The 25,689-nt window shown below is 44.8% G+C and overlaps 1 protein-coding gene, 1 long non-coding RNA gene and 1 other non-coding gene across 3 annotated transcripts; 1 reads left to right on the top strand and 2 right to left on the bottom strand.

Moving 5' to 3' along the window:
• Positions 1 to 286: 286 nt before the first annotated feature.
• On the bottom strand, positions 287 to 422 carry LOC143103386 (small nucleolar RNA SNORA50). Its single transcript, XR_012982803.1, has one exon. It is a non-coding gene; the product is annotated as a small nucleolar RNA SNORA50 (small nucleolar RNA).
• Positions 423 to 454: 32 nt separating this feature from the next.
• Positions 455 to 1,539, bottom strand: LOC143101952 (uncharacterized). Its single transcript, XR_012982538.1, has 4 exons — positions 1,232 to 1,539; positions 1,030 to 1,124; positions 756 to 844; positions 455 to 541 (listed from the first exon to the last, which is right to left on the bottom strand). It is a non-coding gene; the product is annotated as an uncharacterized LOC143101952 (long non-coding RNA).
• Positions 1,540 to 1,800: 261 nt separating this feature from the next.
• Positions 1,801 to 25,564, top strand: ern1 (endoplasmic reticulum to nucleus signaling 1). Its single transcript, XM_076265231.1, has 22 exons — positions 1,801 to 2,024; positions 6,364 to 6,481; positions 8,484 to 8,517; positions 9,250 to 9,322; positions 9,716 to 9,788; positions 10,818 to 10,940; positions 11,053 to 11,154; positions 11,970 to 12,231; positions 13,915 to 13,993; positions 15,140 to 15,305; positions 16,681 to 16,796; positions 16,954 to 17,139; positions 17,513 to 17,765; positions 17,956 to 18,046; positions 18,999 to 19,188; positions 19,478 to 19,577; positions 20,078 to 20,277; positions 20,570 to 20,717; positions 22,212 to 22,339; positions 22,778 to 22,901; positions 23,248 to 23,315; positions 23,670 to 25,564. Exons 1-22 carry the CDS (start codon positions 1,953 to 1,955, stop codon positions 24,135 to 24,137), a joined length of 3,174 nt encoding a protein of 1,057 aa, XP_076121346.1. The 5' UTR covers positions 1,801 to 1,952; the 3' UTR covers positions 24,138 to 25,564.
• The last annotated feature ends 125 nt before the right edge of the window (positions 25,565 to 25,689 follow it).

Below are 25,689 nucleotides of genomic sequence, written 5' to 3'. Positions count from 1 at the left end.
AAGGTAAGCCACAGAAGATCATTGCTGAAAGGGCAGGGTGTATCACAGCATATTCATGGAAAGTATGGTAAGAAAAGGTGTGCAAGCAGCTAGAATATATGAAAGATTCACTTTTTGAAATAAAAAAAAAAAAGGGGGGGGGGGGGGGTAACTTCCATAATATTCTAATTCTTTGAGACCCACCTATGCTTGGGCTGGTCAAAGGGAGTAATATCATTAAGCCTAGTGTCTTAACACATCTGCTCCAGGACAGAAATGACATACAAATACAATTATGTAGAATCAAGGATGTAACTTGCATTTAAAAGAGCAACTTGGTGAAAGTGCCAAGAGGCCCCAGTTATAACAAGAACATTAATATCGCACTGCAGCTTGGCCTATGAAACCACGGTGAGGGCAACACAGGTTCAAAGGCAGTGCCAGTATTTTAAATAAAAACAAGACACCAGCCATGTTAGGAAAGTGAATTTATTTTTGCTTTAAAAAGCACATCTGAAAATATATCTTCGTGTCTTCATCCTAGTTGGCACCATCATCCATTCTGGGGAAAAGGTAAATCTATCAGGTCAAAGGCATTTAAATAGTTTTACTATTTAGGCTACAAGACTAGTCAAGTCAGTAACAAAAGATTGACTTCATGGTTCATCAGAAGTCTAACGCATTAATGTCATCACTCGTGACCAAAATAAGCTTCACATATCAGTTCTGCCATTCATAGAGAAAGAGGCTGCTTGTGTCGCCATGAGAATACATACCCCTCATTCTGAAGGCCATGGCAAGGTTTTAGGACCGTTTTGATCTTCACCTCTTAGTTTGAAACATAACTATTCCATACTCCCCATTCCTGCAACAAGATCAAAAGGTTTTTAATCAAAGTAGTACCCACCAATAAAATACTCTAGGCCTATCGGTAATTTAATCGTCAGTGAATTTATAAAATATAACTTCATCGTGAGTCAGAAGTCTAACGCAATAAACATCATTCTGAATTTTGAAACGCGGGTAAAGTGGGATATACAATATACTAACCTGGGCGTCCTAACTGCGTTCCTCTGCTGAAGAGACCATGCTGCCGACCACGTGCCAAGGCGAGGCACGCCGGTATGCATGCATGCACCGCAGATCTACAAAGAATACCGTTTGAACACAATTTAGTTTGACAATTTCGATCATATATGCTAACCACTTATCACTCAAAGCATCAGCTTTATCGACCAAAAATACAACTCACCTATTCAAGCGCCTTGCTGGTTAAGCAACGTTGCTTGTAAAGGGAAACATTTAAGAACAGGACCGTTTTCTAGCGGCAGCAGGCCCCGTCAGACATTCTCTGGCCCTGTGGCATTTAGGCTACTGTAGGCCTAGCCACTATGATATAAATTAGTTATTGTAAACAAAAGGATATCGGTCCATCGTCTAAGATCTGAGAAAAACATACTTATATAGGCAGCTAGCTCGCCTCTGATAACTTCGTAGAGCTAAACGTGACCGTCCTAGTCCCTAATTCCTGCGCGAACTGAAGAACGAGTGGTCTCAGGAGTACTGAAGTGCCAAAAGAAATGTCTCGTCCCTTTTAAGGTTACGTACTTCCGGTGTATACTTCATTAAAAAAATGTCTCAAATTCTTAAGTCATCCAGATAATCTACATTCACGGCAAATGGTTCAAATGCATGTATCTTTAATTTATTATTATAATATTTAATATTGGAGAGAAAGTTTATCAGAAAAGTAACTCCTTTGCGTCATATATCTAGTGACGTCACATCCCAGTCGTACGCTAACAGGAAAGGACCAGACGGAGTAGTAACCAGGCGCAAGACAAGCTGGCCAGAAACACAAACAGCATGGAAGAGGACGCAATTTGAAATTTGTGGTTCTAGTCTTCTCTTAGGCAGTATTCGACTTACCAAAGTTTTTGTTGTGTTTATGAACTTGACTTGCTATTTGGAAGATGTGGGGAGTGTGTAGTCGGGCCCTCGTGTGGTGCATTTTCACGTTGATCTCCTGCATTGTGCCACAGACGGTAAGTATGGATTGGGAAATTGCTAGCCTGCTAGCTAAACAGTAACACCGATTAGAGTAAACAAGTAGCAAGCAATAAGTATGTATTTTATTAAACTGAATGTATTTATTCTGAGTGTACGGCTCTTGTGAAGCGCGTGTATCTGTTTTTCACATAAGTAGCTGCTTACATATGGCCAATGTGAGGAAGTGCGTTTGGTAGAAAATAACTCCTCAGTTGAGACTTGAGTGGAACTTGTCCATCGCGTCGAAATATTTGTAATAATCAAAATATTTTCTTAACATAATTTCCTGTTTTGTCATCCTTTTCCCATTATACAACCCCAAAACCTCTATCGACTCTCCAATTTTATAATTCGGGCGGTAATATTGTGTGAATAGATTCAGCATATGGTAACGTTTATTCACTTTTAATTTGCATTTTCATTTGAGGATAGAATAGCTCACCATGTCTTATATTGGCATTTTGTGAAACATTTATTGGTTTTTGGTTACTAGGTAAAATGTCAGCAAATTCACGTCAAATTTACTTTGCTCATGAGGCAATCTTGTTAAGCGATAAGTGGATTACATTAAACCTGTCATTGTGTCAGGGGTCTTCATCTGTCTGTATGTCTTACATGACAATGGTGGTCGGAATGTCTGTAAACAGGGGGGCTGAAGCCTTACACTTAATCATTTGGAACAGAGATGGTTTACACCCTTTTAGGATTTATTTCTTTTTTGTAAGATGTTATACTGAGTTGAACATGAAGGGAAGCGTTTCTATTAATAGTTTGTGGTCCCTTCAGAGCATTTTGTTTGTGTGTGTGGGTTATTATAAATGGATAAGGGAGTAATTAATCACTTTCCTGTAAGAGCAGTGGGCTTTTTTGCCTGGAGCCGCAGGCACATTCTGTGTTCCTCAAATCTAATGGCCCACCAGCACCTCTGTTACTCCCATTTACATGATTATATGCAGAGGCTCCAGTGGAATAAGCAGAGACATGGGGCTGCATGGCAAATGACTCATCTGCACCCGCCTGGGTGACCTGCAGGTGTTGCCGTGGTTTCTGAGCAGATGAGAATTGCAAAGAGGCAACGCGGCGTGGTCCAGAGTGGTCCAGGATCCGTGCGCCGTCTGCAGCTCTTCTCACAAGGACGGCGCATGGCCTCGGCAGGGCTCTGTGTAGCTGCGGCATGCTGTGCACCCTACGCTTCTGTGATTGCAGCCACGTGACGCTCGCCCAGAGCCCAGAGTACTGATGGGTGTATGTCTTTGTTGACATAGGGAGCTCTGACCTAGAAGTATCTGCCTATTGATTGGCAAAGTGTGACATAGCAAGGCCCAGGCAGCCTTGCACTGTGTATGGGATGTTTGGGCTGACATTTTTAAGTTGTCCTTTGTTTATATCAGATTCACAAACATGTTCCCTGCTGTGGCATTCCTTGTCTGCTCTACTGCCCTAAGTGTACAGGCACTAAAAAAAAACAGTGAAACGTTTTAGTAATGTTTGAGTATCCTTTGCTAAACAAAAAAATGCTTTTGCCTGGGGTTGGGACTGGGAGCAGTGTGGGGCAAAACCTTGTATGTACATAGACATACCTTAAAATGACTAAATACAGGCTCAAAATATTATTAAGGTTATTCAATATTTTCTAAATGTCATCTCTTGCACCTAAACCGAAGCTGGCAATATGGGCTGCAGCAAGAATGGTCATTTTGTTGTGGGAATTATGAAGGCTATAGGCTTGTGTCTATGCACCACACAGACTAGACTTGGATTAAAAGTCACATGATTTCTAGAACTAGTGAATAGGTTAGTTCTAGTCTAGAACAGCATTAGGTAACATAACATAGGATGGAGATTTTAGCCTTATTTAGAATTGTTCCTTTGAGATTAGCTGTGAATACAGGCAAGCATACATGCTTTATTATGTTCTTGATAAGTGTTTTCTGCACTCCGTTAAGAAAACTGGCAGTCTCACAGCACAAACACACACATGCACACATTTCAATTTAGAGACTCATTTGTTGTCTCCTAGATGTATATGGTCTGTGTCTGGTTTTGTGTCATTTATCTTGAATTAACCATAACCTCTTACCAAGTGTGACTACAGTGCATTCTGATTTTGACTGACTAAAAACTGTTACTCTAGTATTAAATGTTTTGAGGGTGCTTCATCAGAGGAGTGAGTTTAACTAGCCCACGCTGTTGTCCACATCTTTAGCTTTAGCACATCTGGGCGTACACCATTATGTAATGGACATTACGCAATGTCTGACTGGAGCGATGAGAAAAGACGTTTTGATGTAAAAAGTTACAAAAATAGGGCCCGATGTTCCGCGCTCACTTTTCACAGCGATATATCAGAATGCAGCATTAGAATTTCGCAGCCTACTGGTTCCAAACAGGACTCAACAGATGGGCCACTTTCAGAACATGAAAGCGTTTTTGCTACTGAAAGTGAGAAAAGGAATTTATAGTGCCAGTGAATGAAAGTAGCGCCTTGGTTATCTTCTGTTCCTGTTTTGGACACCCCTTTTCGAGGCTGCTGTAAAGTGGGAAGTTCCAGGTGCTCAGTGTTTGCTCTGGTCTTGCAGTATCCAGGTTGGGGGCAGTCCAGCAGGAGTTCATACAGTTTGGTATTGTTTTGTTCAGGCTTGTTAAACTGCTGTAACTTCACTAGGGTTCTGATTGCTTGTTGAACTGCCTTTCCATTATGCCCCTTGGTGCTTCCCCTTTCTAAAGTATCTGGTGGGAAGGGACCTGTTATACAGCTGCTGTTTAGGGAAATGTGATTGGTTTGCCTTAAGGCCTACAAGCCGGGTTATTTGTCACATCTAACCAAGGTTTTTTTTTTTTTTTTCTTCAGTACTATTCAGATCAGTGATCCACTGGAAATCATAGGGGGTATTTTTCCTTAGGCTAGCTATTTTCTGGAGCTAACTGCTTAGCTTGTTTATGGGCAGAAGCAACGTTGGCCCAGTGCTTGGCTTTTAGCCTGAGGTTGAGAAATAGAGGCTTTCAGTAGTGATATGCACCCCACCCTTCTCTCTCTGGCTGCTGCCAGACTGGTGATCTAAGAGCACTGCTGGATGAGCTGTTCTGCCCCCACACCCAGAAAAGGCCTCTCACCGTCTCGCCCACAAACAGCAGAACATGCAGGTTCTGTCCGCCTCTTACTTTAATAATCTTTCTTTTGTATCTCGCTATATTTTTCTTTTTCTTTGTAACGTTTTTCGATTGGTCATGCTTGGTTTCCTGTGTATTTTCCCAACTCTCTTTCCGCTGCCTAACTACCACCACCACCTCCTCCTCCTCCACCACCACCACCACCACCAACGACAGCCTATTTAGTTTGTGTTGGGCCCTGTCCATATCTCCCCATGGTGATGAGTGTGCCTGAGCCAAGGCCTTGAGGGAGAGCAGAAGATGCACATGTGATATGTGGCCCTCACCCAGTCAGCCCACACTGCACCTGGTCTGTGACAAATACAGCCCAAAGAACAGGGCTCCAGAATAAGAAATGAGGAAGAAAGTAAGCCGCACTGAGAGGTCACCCTGCTGTCCTCCGCATGGCGTGGCGCTGTCGGCAGGATCCCAGTGGAGTCCTGGCCGCGCTCTCCACTTCAGCTGCAGTGTTCTATAGAGCCGGTTCTGGAGTTACAAACTTGTGTCAAGTTTTTGTCTTGGCGGGGCATAGGCAATTGTTTCTTAGTACAGACGATGAGCCTTATTGTTATGGTTTGCTTCAAGAATGTATAATTGTAGACTTAGGTCTTACTGCCTTTGTCATTAATGTTTTGCTTATGATGCATGAGTGTAAGTCAAAGGCAACTTTCCTCAGGTGCAATCTCGTGAAGTTCATTTATAATTAGCAGACATTTAGCCTGCACTTTTCACCAATAACCGATTGTGTTTCTTCGCTTTTTGAAGACGCAAGAGTCCTAATAGTGTTTGACATTGGTGTCATGAATTTATCATATTTCTTATTGTCAGCTTCTTTGCTGTCAGCAAATGTTTTTTGTACACCAGTGTGAATTTAAACATACTTGGCAAAGTATTTGTCCAGGAAATCCAGCCATTTGCAGAGGGTATGGCTCTTAACTATACTGTCACTATGCCTTTTTTTATTGGTGTAGTATCATTAGCATGGCCTAAAATAAGTTGTGCTGCTACTTTTGTAGGCGCTAAAGCTTTTGGCAATAGGTGTGTAACTGCTACAGGAGTCTTCTTACTTCATGATGCATATATATAACCTCTGAGGGTGTTCAGTGGAGAATAGCTTGTCTGGCTGCATGATTTTTCAGAAGTAGTCTTAGATTTGTTGTTCAACGTTACTTGTCTTTCTCGCAGGGTTTCTGTGAAGCCACACTCTCACTGCCAGAGAGTCTCCTGTTTGTGTCCACGCTGGACGGGAACCTCCACGCCGTCAACAAGAGATCGGGTTCCATCCAATGGACACTGAAGGAAGGTAAGCTGAGAAACAGGCTGGTGAGGCTCAGATACACGTTTGGGCTGTTCCCCATAGGCCCAATGCTTTGTGTTCATAATATCCCAGCTACACAAGACCCCACACCCCCCACCTATTGGGATAAAGCCTAGACATCAGGTTAGGCTGATGGGATGTCTATCCATGAGAAACTGCATCCAGCTCACCTATTGTCATTATGAGGATAGATACTGATACTTGGGTATCTGAATAGATACCCAGGGTCATGTTCGTAGATACCCAGGGTCATTTTCTTTCTTTCCTCATTTCTTCGCTTTTTCTTTCCAACAATTTTGTTTATTCTATCAGTCTCTCTTTCACTTAAGTGCACTCTGCCTTGAAAAAGGAGCTATTGTCATTACTGTCAAAAAACACAGAAAAGTGTTTCTTCTTCAGAGTTTCACTACTTCTGCTGTTTGCACCAAACAATAACATCAAACTTGAAAATACATGACTGAAACATGTACTGCCCTTATCCAACTTAGGAGGGTAGGAGTGGCATAGATATGCTATCACTTAACTACATACAGTATCTTCAGCAGAGAGAGTTTATTTTTGGCTTATGTTAGCAAATTTTGTAGAGTATATGCAATGCAGATAATGGGGAGCTTTCTTTTGCAGTGGGGAGGCGTGATGTTGAGATTACCAAGGTCATGCCAGTGCAAAGCGCACCTCCCCTTCTGTAGCCCTCCTCCACGGACTCTAGCAATCATTTACAAGTCCACAGCAAGGGGACAAATAAACGGCCATCAAGTCCAGCAGCAGTGGCTAAGAGCAGTCCCTAGTCAGGCCCCCATTTCTACATCATTCATTGTCCTCATGCTAAAATGCCACTGTGTGACTGTTAATGTCCTGTGCCCTAAATACATAATGTAGCATAATGTGCTCTTTCCGCTCTTCAGCCAGTTTCCAGTATATGTATTTACTACCAACTACCATGGTAACCTGCTGCACCTCCGCTGGTCTTTCAACAGTGGCAGCTGGCCATGCGTGTGGATGGGTTTGGTGTCCGCCACACACTCCATCTGGCTAAGTCGTCCGGTATATAGCTTACCCTTCAGTGGAAGAGACGGATGTCTCTTGTGTTGACATAGCAAAGGTCTTCTAGTGTTTAGGCTATACTTCAAATACTGCTGGTTTGTCATAACTTGATTTAATAAGATTGGACCAGAGATCATTTCTTTTTTTTTCCCCCATGTTGTTTGGTCTGCCAACTTGCTGACTGTAACTTTGCTGTGACCGAGTTGCGCAGGAATTTCACTGGTGGTGCAAAGGCCATGTCAAAGTACTAAAACAAGACCACTAGAAGGCTAGGAGAAAACTAAAGTCTTGCAATAGGTCCTCTTTGCTAATTGTTTAGAAGTTTTTATGAGTAAAATACCTATTGGTTATGGCAAGTCAACATCAACTTAAATATGCTCTTAACTTATAAGCTCTGTTATGGATCAAGAACCTTGGTGACACTTCAAAATTGGCCCTCAAAGCCCCCTCCTCCAAGTACAGCATTTGAACATGTTGATAGACCATCCTAATGGTTGACCTTGTGTGCCTGTGCTATCATCTCACGTTGTTTGTGTAATATTAAGGTGTTATCAGCAGGCCTGTTTAGCGTAGTTGTGTATCCACAGTCTTTCCTGTTTTCACCCCGGGTGCCATTTTCTATCCCTCGTGGGTAAAGGCCCGTGCCTTGGTGATTTGTAAAAAGCCTCTAATGCCAATGCAAATATTTGTGAAGGTGGAGGTCTGCCTCTGGAGTTACAACAGCAAATGCATCAATTTTACGTGTGTCGGATTGCCGTATCGGAGGCATGCCACAAAAAGGCACCAAATAACTTTCTAATGATACCTGCAGGAAGTGCTTGTATTTTTTCTGTGTAGTATTTGGTGCAGAGCCTTGCAGCTGATCCATGACCTCAGTATTTGCATGAGAGTGTGATAATGTGCGGGAATCCTAACTGAAAGCCTATCTGTCATTCTCCTGCAGATCCTGTTCTTCAGGTCCCTACGCATGTGGCCGAGTAAGTATGTTTGAACGTGTGTGTGTGTGTGTGTGTGTGTGTGTGTGTGTGTGTGTGTTCCAGTCTGTAGATATGTGATTGTGAAAGATACCAAACAGGAACTTCACAAGTTGCTGATCGCGCATCTCTTTTCCTGTTCACACTATTAGAGGAGGATCATTTTTGCAAGTCTTCACTGATTAAAAAAAAAACACACAAGTCCTCATTGATGTGCTTCTGCATCCATGTGCAAGAGTACGCTGCAGACGTGTTCTTGCACAACAACAGTGCCCCCTCAGAGGCTGTAACAGCAGGGCCATGATCATGCAAGATGTGTGATTGGATATGGTTGTGTGTGTGAGTGTTTTTCATCACCCAAACTGCCATTATATCTACCATCCAGTGAGGGCCTGTCGTAGACTAATAGATAATGGACCATTTTTAGAAAGTTTAACGTGCGATGACCTTTTCCTGCGACTGGATGGTTCATTCATAGCACATGTAGATGGTCTCGGAACAAGTGCCTTCTCCTAATTATTACATACACGCATCCACAGGCCTTTACATGAACTTTCTTGCACTTAACATCCCAGCCTGCCCTTTGCAATACTCAGACTTACAATTAATATTTATAGTAAAGATAAAGTACTTAGATAGTTTTAGGAATCACAACAGTTTTCAAAGAGCAAGGGAATATAGTGTTTTGGTAGTGTTGTTGTCGTTTTCTCAGGCTTTGTCCGTTTTCTTTTGCAGGCCAGCATTTCTACCAGACCCTAACGATGGCAGCCTGTACTCTCTGAGTGGGAAGAACAACGAGGGTCTGACGGTGAGGCCATACACACTCACGACTCTCTTCCCCTTTTCTTGCTACATAGACACAGCGGCTTCCTCTTTCTCTGGTAACCTGGCCACTCTGTCCGTTCAGCTCACAGTCCTGCTGTGGGAAGACCCCCTTAGTGACTGAGTGTGTTCTAAGAAGGACTATTGGACTGAGTGTGTTCTAAGAAGGACTATTGGACTGAGTGTGTTCTAAGAAGGACTATTGTGGCCACTTCCACTAGCAATATGTTTTCTTCACTGTCCAGTTCTGAGTCTTTATATTTTGTTATTGTGTTGCTAAATCTTGCTATTGTGACCGTGCAGGGCCCAGTAGAAGCCCATCACAGTCATGCCATGCTTTGTGTGTGTATTGATGTGTTGTTGCCTCCTGCTCTTGCAGAAGCTTCCCTTCACCATCCCTGAGCTGGTGCAGGCCTCCCCATGCCGCAGCACGGACGGCCTCCTGTACACAGGTAAGGGTGCCGCCCCTCTCACCGCTCCTTCTCCCGCTCCCGCTGTCTCAAGCAGTCACACCCAAACAGCCGCGTGGCGTCCTCACGCGACCGCAACCAGCTCAGCCGGCTGCCTCTGCCTCTGCCTCGCCCTCCCAGAGCCGAACAATGCAAATCGATTTGAAGATAAAGTCTACCGTTGTTTGTGGAAGTCCTGTGCCTCAATGGCTTCTTTTAAGTGTGCACAGTGGCTTGGCTTAATTTCACCACCACAACCACCACCACCTCCTCCTCCTCCTCCTCCTCCTCCTCCTCCTCCTCATCACTCCTAAAGTCTACTGCTGATTCCTCCCTACTGCCTTCACGTGTGCTTTAGGTCTTATCCATAGTGCTCACTGTAGCCCATAGCATGGCGAGGAGCTCAGGCATTTTTGCAGTGCTTCCACTCGGCAAACAAACGCCCGTTTGCGGAACTGCGGGGGTGCCAAATGGCCGGCCTGGCAGGTGGGCGTCGCAGCGCTGTGGTTTTTTCTCATGCAATTCCACGCTGCCCACACTGACCAGAACAATCCGTCTGCTGCTACCACTCCCCTTAGCCAAGCGAGGAGAGGGAGGAACTGAGAAAGAGAGAGTGCTTTATGTGCGGGTGTGGATGGGTTTTCAAGCCATTGTCAGCCCATTGTGTGGCGTGAGGAGAAGATAATCACCAGCGTCCTGTTTGTCCATGTTAATGAAGTGGTCAGACGTTAGTGGCCCTCAACTGCGGTGCAGCTTCCCACTCTCTGTTTATTAACCTCTGGTAGTAGGAGATGGCCACGCCATCTAACATTCGGACAACGGTCACAAATAGCTGACACACACTCAAGCCACAGTGTCTCAGCTTTGGTTCTGCTACTCAGTGGCTTGTTTTTGTTGTTGTTGTTGTTTTTACAAAGAAAATTGTGATTGTGTATTATCATTTTGTATTGTTTTTTATTTAAGGTGTGGGTGTTTTGTAGGAAGTGATCGCAATGGAGTGACTCATTAAAGTGTTTTTGCGTGTGTGTGCAGGTAAGAAGCAGGATGTGTGGTATGTGGTTGACCTACTAACGGGTGAAAAACAACAAACCCTGACCTCGTCTTTTGCTGAGATGCTTTGCCCCTCATCTTCTCTGCTTTTCCTTGGACGCACAGGTAGGTAGTAAACAAAAAAACGTAAAACGACATAAAAAAACGACTTCAAAAACGGCGTTGGAAAATGAATTGTTTCAGTATTGTTTTCTTTATTTCTGTGTCTCTTGTTTAGAGTACACCATCACCATGTATGACACCAAGAGTCGAGAGCTGCGCTGGAATGCCACCTACTCAGACTACGCCTCCACTCTGCCTGACGACGACACCCTATACAGTACGAGCTTCATCCTCCTCCACCACTTCTCGCCCTCCATCTTAAATAAGGATTCTTGAAGAGAACAGCTTGACTCTCTCTGGAGTTTATCTTGCGCCACTTCACTCTCCAGACGGAGCAGCATAGAAAGTGGTTTATGCTTTCACAGTCGTTATCATTTCACAATACTAGACTGTGTACTTAGCATGACGCAGACATAACAATGTACACAAGGCAGTTGTGGACATAACTGCACTGACTTGCTGTTAGCAGGAAGTCCGGTGATCTATGAAGATGGACAGGATCTTAAGCTAACAAATTTTAGTTTTCAGTTGAAATTTGCTGTCAGAGTAGTTTCAGGGATGGATTTCACAAGAGAATTCCTGTTTTGGGTGCTATTAAGACACTAGTTAAATATGTTGTAACTGACATCCCTCTTAACTCTGAACTCCAAAAGTGAAATGTGTTGCTCGTCTTTGTAAACAGTCCCTTATTCAACACACCCCACCTAATGATTTACTGCAACTCAGCTGGCATGCAACAACTGTATATTATATATTAGAGCTAATAATTCCATCAAATGTATCAATGTAAACATAATTGATTTATGATAAAAAAAAAAATATAATATTAAAAATGAAAAGCTCAATCCTTGAAACCCGTAAAGCAATAGATTACTGAACCTAACATAATCCATTTCCTCTCCCACATTTAATGTGATCTCACCAAGCCCAACCTGCCATGTGATGCGAACCCTAACTGACTCATATTCCAATTCTGCCTATTGTGTCACAGCTCTCTAACACCCACCTCCTCTTGTCTTGTCTGTGTGGCAGAAATGGCCCACTTTGTGTCCAACAGCGACGGGCTGGTGGTGACGGTGGACAGCGAGTCGGGCGACGTCCAGTGGGTGCAGAACTACGAGTCGCCGGTGGTGGCCGTGTACATGTGGCAGCGCGAGGGCCTGCGCAAGTTGCCGCACACCAACATGGCCAAGGACACGCTGCGCTACCTCACCTTCATGTCCGGAGAGGTGGGCCGCATCACGCGCTGGGCGTACCCTTTCCCAGAGGAGAAGAAGCCCAAGGACAAGCTCATGTAAGCCCCTTCCACACAACAGCTTTGCGACGCCTTGGCATTATATGAACATGACCAAAGATGTGGCTTTCAGGAACTGTCATAGGAATTTTCCCAATTTTTATTTTTAACATTATGCCCCTTCCACACAACAGCTTTGCGACGCCTTGGCATTATATGAACATGACCAAAGATGTGGCTTTCAAGAACTGTCATAGGAATTTTCCCAATTTTTATTTTTAACATTATGCGTTTACACGACTTAAGGTATTACGTCTGAAGTCTGGTATCTCTGTAATGATTACAGAATCACATTTTTGGCTACTCCCATGATGTATTTTTGTCTTGTCTCAAATTGTACAAGACTGAAACAGTTGTGTAGACAGTGAGGGTTGCGTTGAAGGCAACTCCAAAGCTCCCTCAGATGTTTAGAGTGAATCATTTTGAAATCTATCTATCTTGTGCAATCCTAAGGGCACTATGAAGGGGTGGAGTGGGGGGTGTGGGCAGAGATGTAAAAGTCCGGCTTCAGAAAGTAAAAGTCCTGCCATGTATTGGTTCTACCTGTGCACTTAACACATGTGATTTTACTAATTAGCTGATCTACCTGGCTTAAGAATTGTGCTAATGAGAAGTGGCTGATTAAGTGAATGGTTGGAACCAAAATGTGGCAGGACTTTACTTTCTGAAGTCAGACACCTCTCTACCTCCCAAAATCTCTGAGATGTTTAACACCCCAAAGACCGGCATTGTGTTCAATGCCTCCAGGCAGTGACTTCCAAGCCAGAGAGGCAAATCCTCTCTGCTCATGTGAAGGGTTGCCTCAGCTGGACAGAGTGTTCAGGCTTGTTTGGCTTGTTTGGCGTGTTTGGCCGGGAACGTTGCACAGGCTGTCCCCTTTGGTTATGATTTCACAAGTTCTAGCACAGTTTGCTCACTGACTCAAAACCCAGCCGTCTCCAAGAGCGTGCAGTGGCTCAGAACGGCTGATGGTTTCATCTTGATATTCTATTTGTAGACACTTTGAATTGTTGTCTGGGTTATTAGGTGGGGAAGAGGGTGCGAAGACTTTACTTTTGTGTAAAGGAGTATTGCTGTCATAATAATAAGCTTTATACCCAAGCCAAAATTTGTCATTGTCAGTGTCATTGCTGTAACTGTTTTTAAATGTATGTTTGCACATTGTTATTACGTTGATGGTTTGGTACCATATTAGTTTTTCTGATAATTGAAAAGTTTGAATGCAATTTTAAAATAAGCTTAACGGCTGCTTTTCCTTTTAGAAACGATGCAGTGTATGTGCTTGATTGGTGGGAGTGATTTTAGATACAGACACTTGCTCCTACTCTATTATTGAGTTAGTTATGTCTTCTCTATTTCATATAGCCTATTTCCCATGTAATATTACACTTGTAACTTTTGTTCTTCAAAAAGTGTATTGGATGAAATGGCAAGCTAATCTGCACTACATTACGTTCCATTAAAAGTAGCAGTCTTTATCATATTAAATGATTTACATATTGCAAGAAAGCTCACAAACCAGGGTATTTTATTACATACTGTAATGTTTTTCTCCATATTTTATGTAAAGGATATTAATTGGTTGTTATTCCTCGACATGCTGTCTATATGAGCAAAAGTTTCAAATAATATTTTTTTTCCCCTCCCTTCCTGCTGAAATGTGTCGTGTTTGTGTGTCGGCAGGGCCACGTTGTATGTGGGTCGCTACTCCACCAGCCTGTACGCCTCGCCCTCTCTCGTTCACGACGGGGTCACAGTCATGGTGAGTGACCTCTTGAGTTTAGGACAGCGTGACCTCCACAGCAGGACCGCAAAAGCACGTGCATCTGGTTTAATTGACTTTAAAAAAAAAAAAAAAAAAAGAGTCGGCCACACTCAGGGCGCTTAGCCAGGAGGGTTATGGTCACCCCAACCCTCAAGTTTGCCTCAAGGTGATGATGCATGGAGCAGCTTTGTTGCTGGGCAACCACATAGCTGACTCCATGTGTTTGGAATGAATGATCATGATGATTTACCTATTGAACGAAAAAATATTAAGTAACATTGCCTAGCAACCCTGCTCAAAAAGCCTTGTATATTATCAGTGTCTCACACGGCCATTTTTGGTCATGCCGCTTCCTGTTCATGTAGGGAGGCAGCTCAGCTCCAGAGGCAGGTGCAGAGCCAGTTTCTACTTCAGCCATTTTGGCTTTCCCATTTACCTTTTTTAGAGTGGGTGGAAAGGCTCTTTACTCTTAACTACGAGGACCCTTGACAAACACTTGTGGAATCCCTGTGTGGAAAATGCCTGCGGCCAGATGCTCGAATAAGAGTAGAGTACACAGTCCACTGGCCTCCACTCACTGGTGGCTACCTCTTCACGTGTGTTCAGAGCAGCCCTGCCAGTCCTGTAAAGAGAAGAGAAGCACCTTCAACGGTTCACTCTCATCCTTTAGACCTGTTATTCCAGTGTGCTATTGTCACTTTACACCTACAGACATGTGCAACGGCTTTACTTCAGGACTAAATGGATGTTTAAGGGGACTGTCCTCTCTGAAAACACTGTTTATTTCACACCTGTGCATAATCCAGGTGTATCTAAGGTGTTCTTAACTGTGTCTCCAGTACTGACGGAGAGATGAAAACTAGTGTTTATGTGGGTGTGTATCTGGGTGAACACTGCAGATGCACTTGCAGTAATGGTCTACAGTTATGTATGCATTTTGTGTTTGTGTCTAATACAAACAACTGACAACTGACATTTTTTGTGAGATAACAGTCAATATGTTTGTCCTGTCACAAAGGTGACTATCATTCAGCACCTGCATCTCCATGAGTGGCTCCTGATGAGGTGTGTGTGTGTGTGTGTGTGTGTGTGTGTGTGTGTGTGTGTGTCCGTGTCCGTGTCCGTGTCCATGTCCGTCCTCAGCCTCGGGGTAGTACCTTTCCCATGCTGGAGGGCCCCAACAGCCAGCAGAGGCGCGTGGACAAGGGGCAGGGCTGCGTCATCACCCCCAGCACAGACATCAACCCAGGCACTGCCCTGGAGGAGCGCAGGCACATCAACTTCATGTGGAACCACCCTCTAATCATAGGTACTGCACTATTGACTCACACACACATACAGGGACAAACAATCACATACAAGTAGTGTCAGAGAATGGGATTTCCTACTGCAGAATTCTGGAAAACGCATAAATGCGGACATCAGTGTGAGAAAATCTTGAAAGTAATTTTGCATGTGCTGCACAGGCTCCTGCACCCAACCGTTCAATTCCCATTGTAACCATCACTAGACTCTGACTAGATATCAGTAGGACAAGCTATTGCATACATATGAGCACACATGTGAACTTGAAACTTGAGGTTATTGATAAGGTGTGCACATATGCACATGCTTCCACACACGTGTCCATACAGCCATGCACTGCATGTGCCAATAACCGTCTGGATTCACACAGTCGGAACGTTCCACAAAAACACTCATAGCATATCAATGTTGTGTTTAAACACCTGCTGCAAACTTGCTGCTGCTCCACCACACACACACACACACACACACACACACACACACACACACTCACAAACAAACATGTGTATGCTCACATGCTGAGGAAAATAAAGAAACAAGCTGCCGTAACTGCACGAGTGCCCATCTGCTGCTGTTCCCACTAGAACACACACCTATTGGTAAAGGCTTTCACACTGGACACACACACACACACACACACACACACTGCAAGATTCACATGCGCCACATGTTGTTGTTGAGACTACTGCACTCTAGTGGTCAAATAAAGTCACTGCACCCTTTCTTGCCCATGAGGTTCAACGTGTCCTATACCATGAGAAATTATGATTGTGAATGTGCTTTTCACCTGAAATTTAACGTCTGCTGAGTCTACTGCCTACCAAAACCTGTCGCTGTTCAGTTGAAGTTAAATGATCAAATATTGTTTAATTTTGTGTCAACTTTCAGAGGGAAGACATGTTCCTTTCTGGCCAAATTTCACAGCTTCTAAGAAAGTCTATCGTCTTCGTTTAAATCGAGTTTTGAACAGAGAAAAAAAGTTAGGCTACCATTAGGCTACATGCAGGTTCTCCCCTAATGTTATCGATGCACCAAATCAGGGCGATTTTAGCGAAATAACGTTCCTGTGACAGGCTATCAAATATTGAACAATGGGATAACGTTTCATCATCACCTTTATTGATGCCTGAAATGTTGACATTGCTGAAAAACAGAGATGTAGCCTACTGAGAGGCAGCTGCAGACAACGATGTTCAATGGGTTCAACTTGTCCCTTGCCTACCAGGTGAATGTAACCAAAGCTATAGAACCTAGAATACGTCTCATGAAAAACGTTAATTGGTGGTTAATTGGTGGTTGGTTGATTTGGTTGATTGATTGATTGATTGATTGATTGATTGATTGGTTGGTTTGTGGTTCTGCCTTTGCCTCCTTCATAGGTCACCATGAGATGCCACCTGATGCCCACAGCTCCCTGTTGGAGCGCTTCCCTGAGAATGTGCCTCGTCCCCCCCATAATGTCATCCCCCCTACCACAGACAAGACCCATGAGGAGGTAACCACCAACGTGTGTGTGTGTGTGTGTGTGTGTGTGTATGTGTGTGAGAGAGAGAGGCCGAGAGACATTAGAGTACTAATATGAGTTTTTATCATGAAATAGTTTGCCCATGCTACTCTATATTGAAAGTCTTATTGTCTGTGTGTGTTATCAGAAGGTGAATGACAGCGGGATGGAGCAGACCAGTGGGCCTCCTCCAGTCACAGACATCCAGGACAAGCCGGGCCGTGTGGTGCGTCCAGAGGCGCCGGTGGACTCCATGCTGAAGGACATGGCCACCATCATCTTCAGCACCTTCCTGCTAGCCGGATGGGTGGCCTTTGTCATCATCTACCCAAAGGTACAGGACGCAGCACTGACTCACCAGCTGGAGCAGAACACCACAAGCTCTGGGTCCATTAATAATGTAATCGCACGTGTGGTCACTGAATTTTTCCTGTTAGTATCTTGACGTTGTCAGTGACGTTAGTTTCAGTTCATTTTGCTGGGGGACAGCAGCTAAGTCATTCTCTCATCCATGCTAATGGTAATTCCCCTTTTTTTTCCTCACTCTTACACATTCTCACTTTGCTCTCTCTTTCTCTCTCCCTCTCTCTCACTTTGCTTTCTCTCTCTGTCTCACTCAATGACTCACATAAACACACACAAAACAAACACGTATGCGCACACACTCCCTCTCTCCATCACACACACACACCCCTGGCCCTGTCCAGAGCGTGCAGAAGCAGCAGCAGCTGCAGCACCAGCAGTTCCAGCGTCAGATGGAGCAGAAGCTGGAGCTGCTGCAGCGGCAGCAGCTGCTCTTCCAGCCGCCGGACGCCCTGCCGCCCGACGCCGACGACTTCCTGCTGCGCGCCGCCGAGAGCTCGGACCACAGCAGCCCCGTCGGCACGCCGCGTGCCTCCAACCACTCCAACCTCTCCGTGTCCGAGCTGGGCAGCTCCGCCAACGAGCACGACGAGATGGGTGAGTGAGAGAGAGGGCGGCCCAGTGACCTGAACCGATGGGCACTGGTGGATGCTGTAGTTTAGTGGGGTTCGCTTGTGGTCTGTGATGCAGTAGGGGACGATGGGAGATTTTCGAGTAAGGTATTATTGCCATTGGTGACGCAATGTAAATTTGACATTTTCATTTTGTTTGCTTGTTTGGTTTCCAGAAGATGAGTCAAATATTGTCAGAGTTGGCAATATCACGTTCAACCCCAAAAACGTGCTGGGCCATGGAGCAGAGGGCACCATTGTGTACAGGTGAGGAGTCTAGAGTGCTGTTGCACAGGTGTTCAATCGCCTGCCCTGGGCCCATTGTGGACAGGTGAGGAGTCTAAAGTGGTGTTGCACAGGTGTTTAATGTGGCAGCCGTGGCCTACTGGTTAGCGCTTCGGACTTGTGACCGGAGGGTTGCCGGTTCGAACCCCGACCAGTAGAAAGCGGCTGAAGTGCCCTTGAGCAAGGCACCTAACCCCTCACTGCTCCCCGAGCGCCGCTGTTGTTGCAGGCAGCTCACTGCGCCGGGATTAGTGTGTGCTTCACCTCACTGTGTGTTCGCTGAGTGTGTTTCACTAATTCACGGATTGGGATAAATGCAGAGACCAGAAAGAGTATATATACTTATATACTTATACTTAATCGCCTGCCCTGGGCCCATTGTGTAGGTGAGGAGTCTAGAGTGGTGTTGCACAGGTGTTTAATCGCCTGCCCGATTGAGTTAAATCACCTGCCCTAGAGTGGTGTTGCACAGGTGTTTAATCGCCTGCCCTAGAGTGGTGTTGCACAGGTCTTTAATCGCCTGCCCTGGGTCCATTGTGTACAGGTGAGAAGTCTAGAGTGGTGTTGCACAGGTGTTTAATCGCCTGCCCTGGGTCCATTGTGTACAGGTGAGAAGTCTAGAGTGGTGTTGGACAGGTGTTTAATCGCCTGGGCCCTTGGACTGGTGCAGTATATCAGTGGTGGCAGTCAGATATGATGGGTGGCCTGTTCCCTTCCAGATTTTACACACAGGTGTTATCAGTGTGTTGGCCATGGCCGTGCTGCACATTTAACTATTTCATGCTCAGTACTCCGCCCTCAAAGAGTAGACCATGTTAGTCTGAATGTTAGGCACTAAAACTTTCTGGAAGGAGCTAATCTTAGGTTCAAGCTCAACTCTTAAGATGCAATCGGGTCTGAGATAGTTCCTGAGCTCCTCTCGGCTCTTCCACAGGGGTCAGTTTGATAACCGCTCGGTGGCAGTGAAGCGGATCCTTCCGGAGTGCTTCAGCTTCGCCGACCGGGAGGTGCAGCTCCTGCGGGAGTCGGACGAGCACCCCAACGTCATCCGCTACTTCTGCACCGAGCGCGACCGCCAGTTCCAGTACATCGCCATCGAGCTGTGTGCGGCCACACTGCAGGAGGTAGGGCACCAGCCCCAACAGAGAGCACTCCCTCTCGCTGTCGCTTACTCAAATCATTAAGCTCCTTCACCTGCTCAATTGTTTAAATCCATTGGATATCGATTTACAGTGACGATCCCTGCTGTCTTTATTTGCTCTCATGTTGTATGTATGGATCAGAGTCTATTAGAGTTTGGGAGCTGGACAGAGGTTATTTGTTTATTGTTTATGGTGATGTCAGTATGGAGTAATTCACTGTTTATGGTGATGTCGGTATGGAGTAATTCACTGTGTGTTTCTGTTGTGACAGTATGTGGAGCGTCCTGATTTTGACCGCCACGGTCTGGAGCCTGTCTCTCTGCTGCAGCAGGCCATGTCCGGCCTGACTCACCTCCACTCACTCAACATAGGTAAGCTCTTACGGAAGTCCAGAGTGACGTCCTGGGGCCTAGGTACTCAATCTAGGCACCTTCATGGCAAGATTTCCATGAACATCCCCTTTAGCCTTCATGTGTCTACTCGATAGTAATTCTGATACAATGTGATAAGTAACCGTTTGAACCAATCATCCTGAGCTTGGCAGAGCTGTTAATGCTATGTATGTTTGCTATTTCCATTAGCGATGGGGCCCCAGTTTCAATGACAGGCACAGTTAGTCTATCATGTGAAATGCATGGACCAAATTAACATAGATCAATGCAACATAGCAAATTATACACTGTATACATTGATCAGATATGTATACAGTGTAAAAATAGCAATATATATATTTTCGAATCAAGGTCCATTTCACTTTGTGAGAATATAATAGAGAAAACAGGGTCCTCATACAGTGGAATGTTAACTGTGACCCTTTAAGGATATCCATGGAACTAAAACTAAGAATCTTTGCCCCCCTCCTCTGCTGTAGTGCACCGGGACCTGAAGCCCCACAACATCCTGGTGTCCATGCCAAACGCCCACGGGCGCGTGCGTGCCATGATCTCGGACTTTGGCCTGTGCAAGAAGCTGGCGGCGGGCCGCCACAGCTTTAGCCGGCGCTCGGGCGTGCCGGGCACCGAGGGCTGGATCGCCCCCGAGGTCCTGAGCGAAGACTGCAAGCACAACCCGGTAGGTAGCAGGACGGTAGGATTGGCATGTAGACGGAGAAGGAGCGATTTATGAATAGTTTAATTCATACACAGAGGATCTGAAGATTTTTACTTTGAAAATCAGTCAGTTAATAACTGATTAGTGTTGATATGGTTCTCTTTTCATATGTTGTCCAGATATAGATATGTAGCTTTTTTATAGTATAATTATGATGCAAATGTGTGTCTCTTGTATTCATTGTAATACCAGACTGTGTAGTGCAGATCTTTAACGTGAGCCTCTCCTCTTCGTGCTGGTCTCCCGTCCTCAGACATGCACAGTGGACATCTTCTCGGCCGGCTGTGTCTTCTACTACGTGGTGTCCTCCGGCAGCCACCCGTTTGGGAAGTCCCTGCAGCGGCAGGCCAACATCCTGCAGGGCACCTACAGCCTGGAGCAGCTGCAGCCGGACAGACACGGTGAGGCCTGGTGCTCGGTCCCTCCAGGCCCTGCTCACAGAGCCCTGGCCTGGCCGTTAGCGTCTCACGCACCATGCCCGGAGTTCAAGCACCAAAAATAGATCTATTGATTACCTCTAATGGGGAAAAATAGCTTTAAAATGTCTGAATCAATTCAGGCACAGAAATTCCCCCTGCTTCAAGCCCTATGGAGCTCTATCTCAGAGCCTATTAAAAATACTTGTGATGAGCGATTATTGGCACAATCAAACAGGCGTTATTTTCTTCTCACACACTTTATCATGTTTTAGCATCTCTGCTGTCTATTTCCTGTTTGCCTACTTTACTTCCTTTAAAAGGCTTTAACACCCATGACCTGATTGCAACTTTGGTCCAGTTTTTTTAATCCCTCCTGCCCATCTTGGCTGATGCTTTAACACATTATTAGGTAATTTACAGTCATCTGCTTTGCCCTGGTGAAGGGGGGGCTAAAGTTATTACAGTTTTTCACAGTTGCTGAAACACTAAACTCCAATCTCTGAACCAAATTCTCAGTTGCCTGAACACATTTCTTGAATCGATCACCCTTTTGGCAAAACCTAAAACAGTTTTCACATATAAAACACAATTTGCTCTAAACACATTCTCATGCAATAAAACTCCTTTTGCATTGTGATGCACTTGTGAAGCATAATGGTAACCACAAGTGGCAAAAGGTGAACACAAAGAAAGCTCAAATGCCGTAGGTTAAACACAACTACTCAAAATTCATCACACTCGTTTCAAATTATGTAACACAACCAATATAAGCTAGTTCAGATAGTGAACAGGTTGCTGAACAGTGCAGGTTCATATCAACAATGGACAGAAACTATCAGTGAGGCTTTAAGAATACATTGTAGGGTGTAGACTGCAATGTGCTTCTTATTTACAGTACTGAAATGACTTGGGAGCTGGACAGAGGTTGACTGTCTTTTCCGGTATACATTTTTTTACAACTGCTTAAAACTTTTTTTTATACCTTCCACCCTTTTCTCAACTGTAAACACAAACCCCCATTCTCAGTACTTTATGTTTACTGGATTTACAGTAAATGTTGAATCCAATGAGTTATGGAATATTTTTGCTTTGTTTTGTTTTTTAGATGCAAAATGCATTTACTGTATTGTAAACAATGAACATTTCTCCTGGAGCTATATGAGCTGCCCTGAACACTGTGTTTTCCTTTTTTTGATGTAGTGTCTAATGACTGCTCAGTAGTGTTCTCATTTTACTGCTTTGTGAGATTATCTGAAGACAGTGTTTGGTTTTGAGCATAGTTACTGTTTTGAGGCGATTGTACAGTTTTGCAGAGGTTGTCAGTTTTTGTAGATGTAGTTTGAGATTTGGGATTTGTGTTTACAGTTTTGAGAAAAAGGGTTGACAGTTTCAAAAAATGTGTTTTAGCAATTGTGAAAAACTGTAAAAAAGGGGGAGTATATGGCTATACTGAGTGTGTGTGTGTGGTCCCCCCAGAGGACATTGTGGCCCGAGAGCTGATCCAGCAGATGCTGAGCATGGAGCCGGAGCAGCGGCCGTCGGCGGAGCGCGTGCTCAAGCACCCCTTCTTCTGGAGCCTGGAGAAGCAGCTGCAGTTCTTCCAGGTCTGAACAGCAGTGCCCACACACACACACACACACACACACACACACACACACACGGCGGCCTTCACACCCAGCCATGCTACACTCCTAATACCACACCCTCCTCCTAAATACCATAATTATTATACAGACCTGCTCACACACCTTGCACCCTGCCCTTCAGACCCAACCTTTGGTCTGGTTCACTATCCAATTCATACACACAAACAAAACACACACAAGAAAATCTACTCTACCAAGTAGAGGAATATTGGAATTTATACCATGTCTTTTAATTTTATTTATAGATTCATGTTATGTTATTTTCCCAAAGCTTTCCTTTGTGTTTTTTTTTATCAGTAGCCCCTCATTCATTGTATGTTACTCTTATTGTGATGCATGTGCCAATACTACGCAACTGCAGCTGCTTACTGTCTGTGTAACTCCCTGATCTCACAGGACGTGAGTGACAGGATCGAGAAAGAGCCGCTGGACGGACCAATCGTACGACAACTGGAGAGAGGAGGGCGGGCCGTGGTGAAGGGAGACTGGAGAGAACACATTACAGTGCCTTTGCAAACAGGTCAGAGACTGGTCTCCAATAGGCACCAGTAGGCACGCCTGCTTTTTCATTGAGGAAGACAATTAGCCTACATACAAGAGAGCTTATCTGCTGGCCAAACAAACAAAAAAAGAAAACCATAAAGATAACATTTGATATGTTGTAAGTTATAGGGAAATCTTTTACATATATTTGTCATTGGGAGATTTTAACAGAGGATTGTCAGAAAAGTAATGATTTTGAAGTTTTTTGGTTAAAGATGGTGTTTTATAAATGTGTCTGTGTGTGTATGTGTATATATATATATATATATATATATATATATATATATATATATATATATATATAAATCTTTTTTTTTTTTCAGATCTCCGTAAGTTCCGCTCATATAAAGGTGGATCTGTAAGGGATCTCATGCGTGCGATGAGGAATAAGGCAAGTATTCAGCTGAATTACACTATGACATTGAGTTGTTAAAGCAACACAATGTGGTTTCTGTACCATAAAATAACTTCTTCAAACCTATTTTGAAGCCACACTGACCTCCAATAAGGGCAGTGGTGTCTCTGACAATGCTGATGCGCACCTGCACTAAATATGCGCATTGCATTATGCAACATTGTTGCCGCGGGTGGGGGCTTGCCCTTTTGGACTGTTTTAGACAAATTTGGTACCCCCTTGGTGTTAAACGGCTACTCGGTACGCAAAACTGACAAAAGGGGGAATTGATTCATCGTGTTGCTTTAAGTTGGTGTAGATGCCTCTAATGTGTTTCCCTTTGGACTGCAGAAGCACCATTACAGGGAGCTGCCCCCAGAGGTGCAGGAGACGCTGGGCTCCGTCCCCGACGAGTTTGTGGCCTACTTCACGTCCCGCTTCCCGTCCCTGCTGACGCACACCTACCAGGCCATGCGTCTGTGCGCCCAGGAGCGGCCCTTCCTGCCCTACTACCACCACACCGAGCTGCCCCCACCCCCGCGGACTACACCCCCCGCCCCCCCCACACTGCCGCCCCCGGCGGGACCCTGTACGGACACTGCCCCCCAGTGCTCGGAGCCGCAGCAAGCAGACAGACCGCAGCCCAGTGCTGCAGTGCTGCAGGCCACAGTCGAGTCCACTGGCTCAGAGCACAGTGTGACGGCTGCATTGTCCACTGGACCTGCGGCTGCTCCAGCAGAACCGCTCACGCAGCAGCAGAGCCCCCCAGAGCCGGCCAGTCCACCTGCAGACCCGACACAGCTTGGCGGGCCAGAGTGAAGTTGGTCTGGGCATAGGGTGAAGGGTCGTTGCCTTGGCAGTGGACACATTCCAGGGGGCTGGCCTGCACTGTCTGCTCTCTCGCTCTGTTTCTGGTGTGGACCAGGCCTGCAGTGCCTGGGCCTTGCCTGTAGGTGGAGCAGTAGCAGCAGCAGCAGCAGTAGCCCCCAAATCCCCCTTACTCACACCCACTGAAGTGCCTTGACTTGGAACCCACAAGAGAGTCTGAGGAGTCAAGAGTTCCCGGCGAGAGCCGCAGGAGTGGCCTTGAGTGCGGTGGAGTTGTGTGATCCACAGGGACGTTCTAAAGAGCCTGTTCTCTTTTGGAGTGCACACATACAGTGCATGTAGCGGAGCATTACATTTGATTCTTTTTTCAGACACTTGACATTTTTTTTATTTCTCTTATCCTTGTGCAATGTTGTTTATATTAGTTAAATGAGTTTTCACTGTCAAATGTTTATTTTTGCATAAATACCAGTGGCTTGATTATGATCATTTTAAGCAGTGAGCAATGAGTGCCTTATGAAACACACACATGTACATACACACACACACACACACACACACAGGACAGACTTAAAATGATTATTGCATTGTTGTGCGTATGTGGTCCGGCTTCAGTGTGGACATGTCTTAATGGGTGAATGGCCTGGTGTCCTTTTCCTGCTGAGTTATCACTGTCCTGAGAAAGTGACCATGCCTGTCTGTCTGATGACGGATGATGGGACACTTTCAGCTGTACAAGTGCACATCTTCCCGTCTCACTACTCTTTGGGTTTTAACTGTACTTTTGTACTTTTGTATTCTTCTTTTTCATCTGATCAGCTTATGCCCAAGAGCATTATGGAAAGTTATCCGATGAGATAAGTCTTGTTGTTTTATCACTACATTTTCAAGTCCTATTTTTCATGAACTTACCAGTACAACCTGATTTTTGCTCTAAAGCCCAAATTGGTGCACAAGTAAGAACTCTTCCCCTATTTATTTGGAGCATTACAGTAATGTTTTTTTTTTTCCAATCTCAGGAAACCGAGATGGACATTTAGAATAATCCGTCCTCTTGATGTTGCCGTTAACATGCCTAATTTAAGTGAAGCCCCCGACTCCTTTGATTTGTGTTAATGGGGACTCTAAAAAAAATGCATTTTTATTTTGTAATGTGGGCCTGTGCCTAATGATGGTTATAAATGCACAGTGTCAGTTCAATTTTATGATGTGGTGTTTAGCAGGCTTTGTTTGTATTGTGGATGCCTGAGTAACGTGCATCTTGTGTCTGTGATTTATTTTATTTTTTAATCAGTCCATGAGTATGCAACGTCTCGTTTCTAATGCAACAGGTTTTCCAGTCGTCTTTGAAGCCAGGCCACTTATCTGTCGAATTCAAGCTGCTATGTGAAATGCCAAATAAATAAGAGTACAAACGACTGCTGTGTGATAACTTTTGTAAGCTTACCACCACACTTTTGCCCTCCCCAAGCACGAAGGAAACAATGGGCAGATTCACCTCTCTAAGTTTCGATTTCCACAAAACATTATTCGAGCCACTTAA

Source organism: Alosa pseudoharengus, unplaced genomic scaffold (assembly GCF_046254945.1).
Source record: "Alosa pseudoharengus isolate Yale_2024_CS ecotype anadromous, Long Island Sound unplaced genomic scaffold, YU_APseudo_1.1 YU_APseudo_1.1_scf_4, whole genome shotgun sequence".
In the NCBI taxonomy this organism is placed as follows: domain Eukaryota; kingdom Metazoa; phylum Chordata; class Actinopteri; order Clupeiformes; family Clupeidae; genus Alosa; species Alosa pseudoharengus.
Note: the sequence above shows the minus strand (reverse complement) of the source record. Positions and strands in the feature narration are given on the sequence as shown.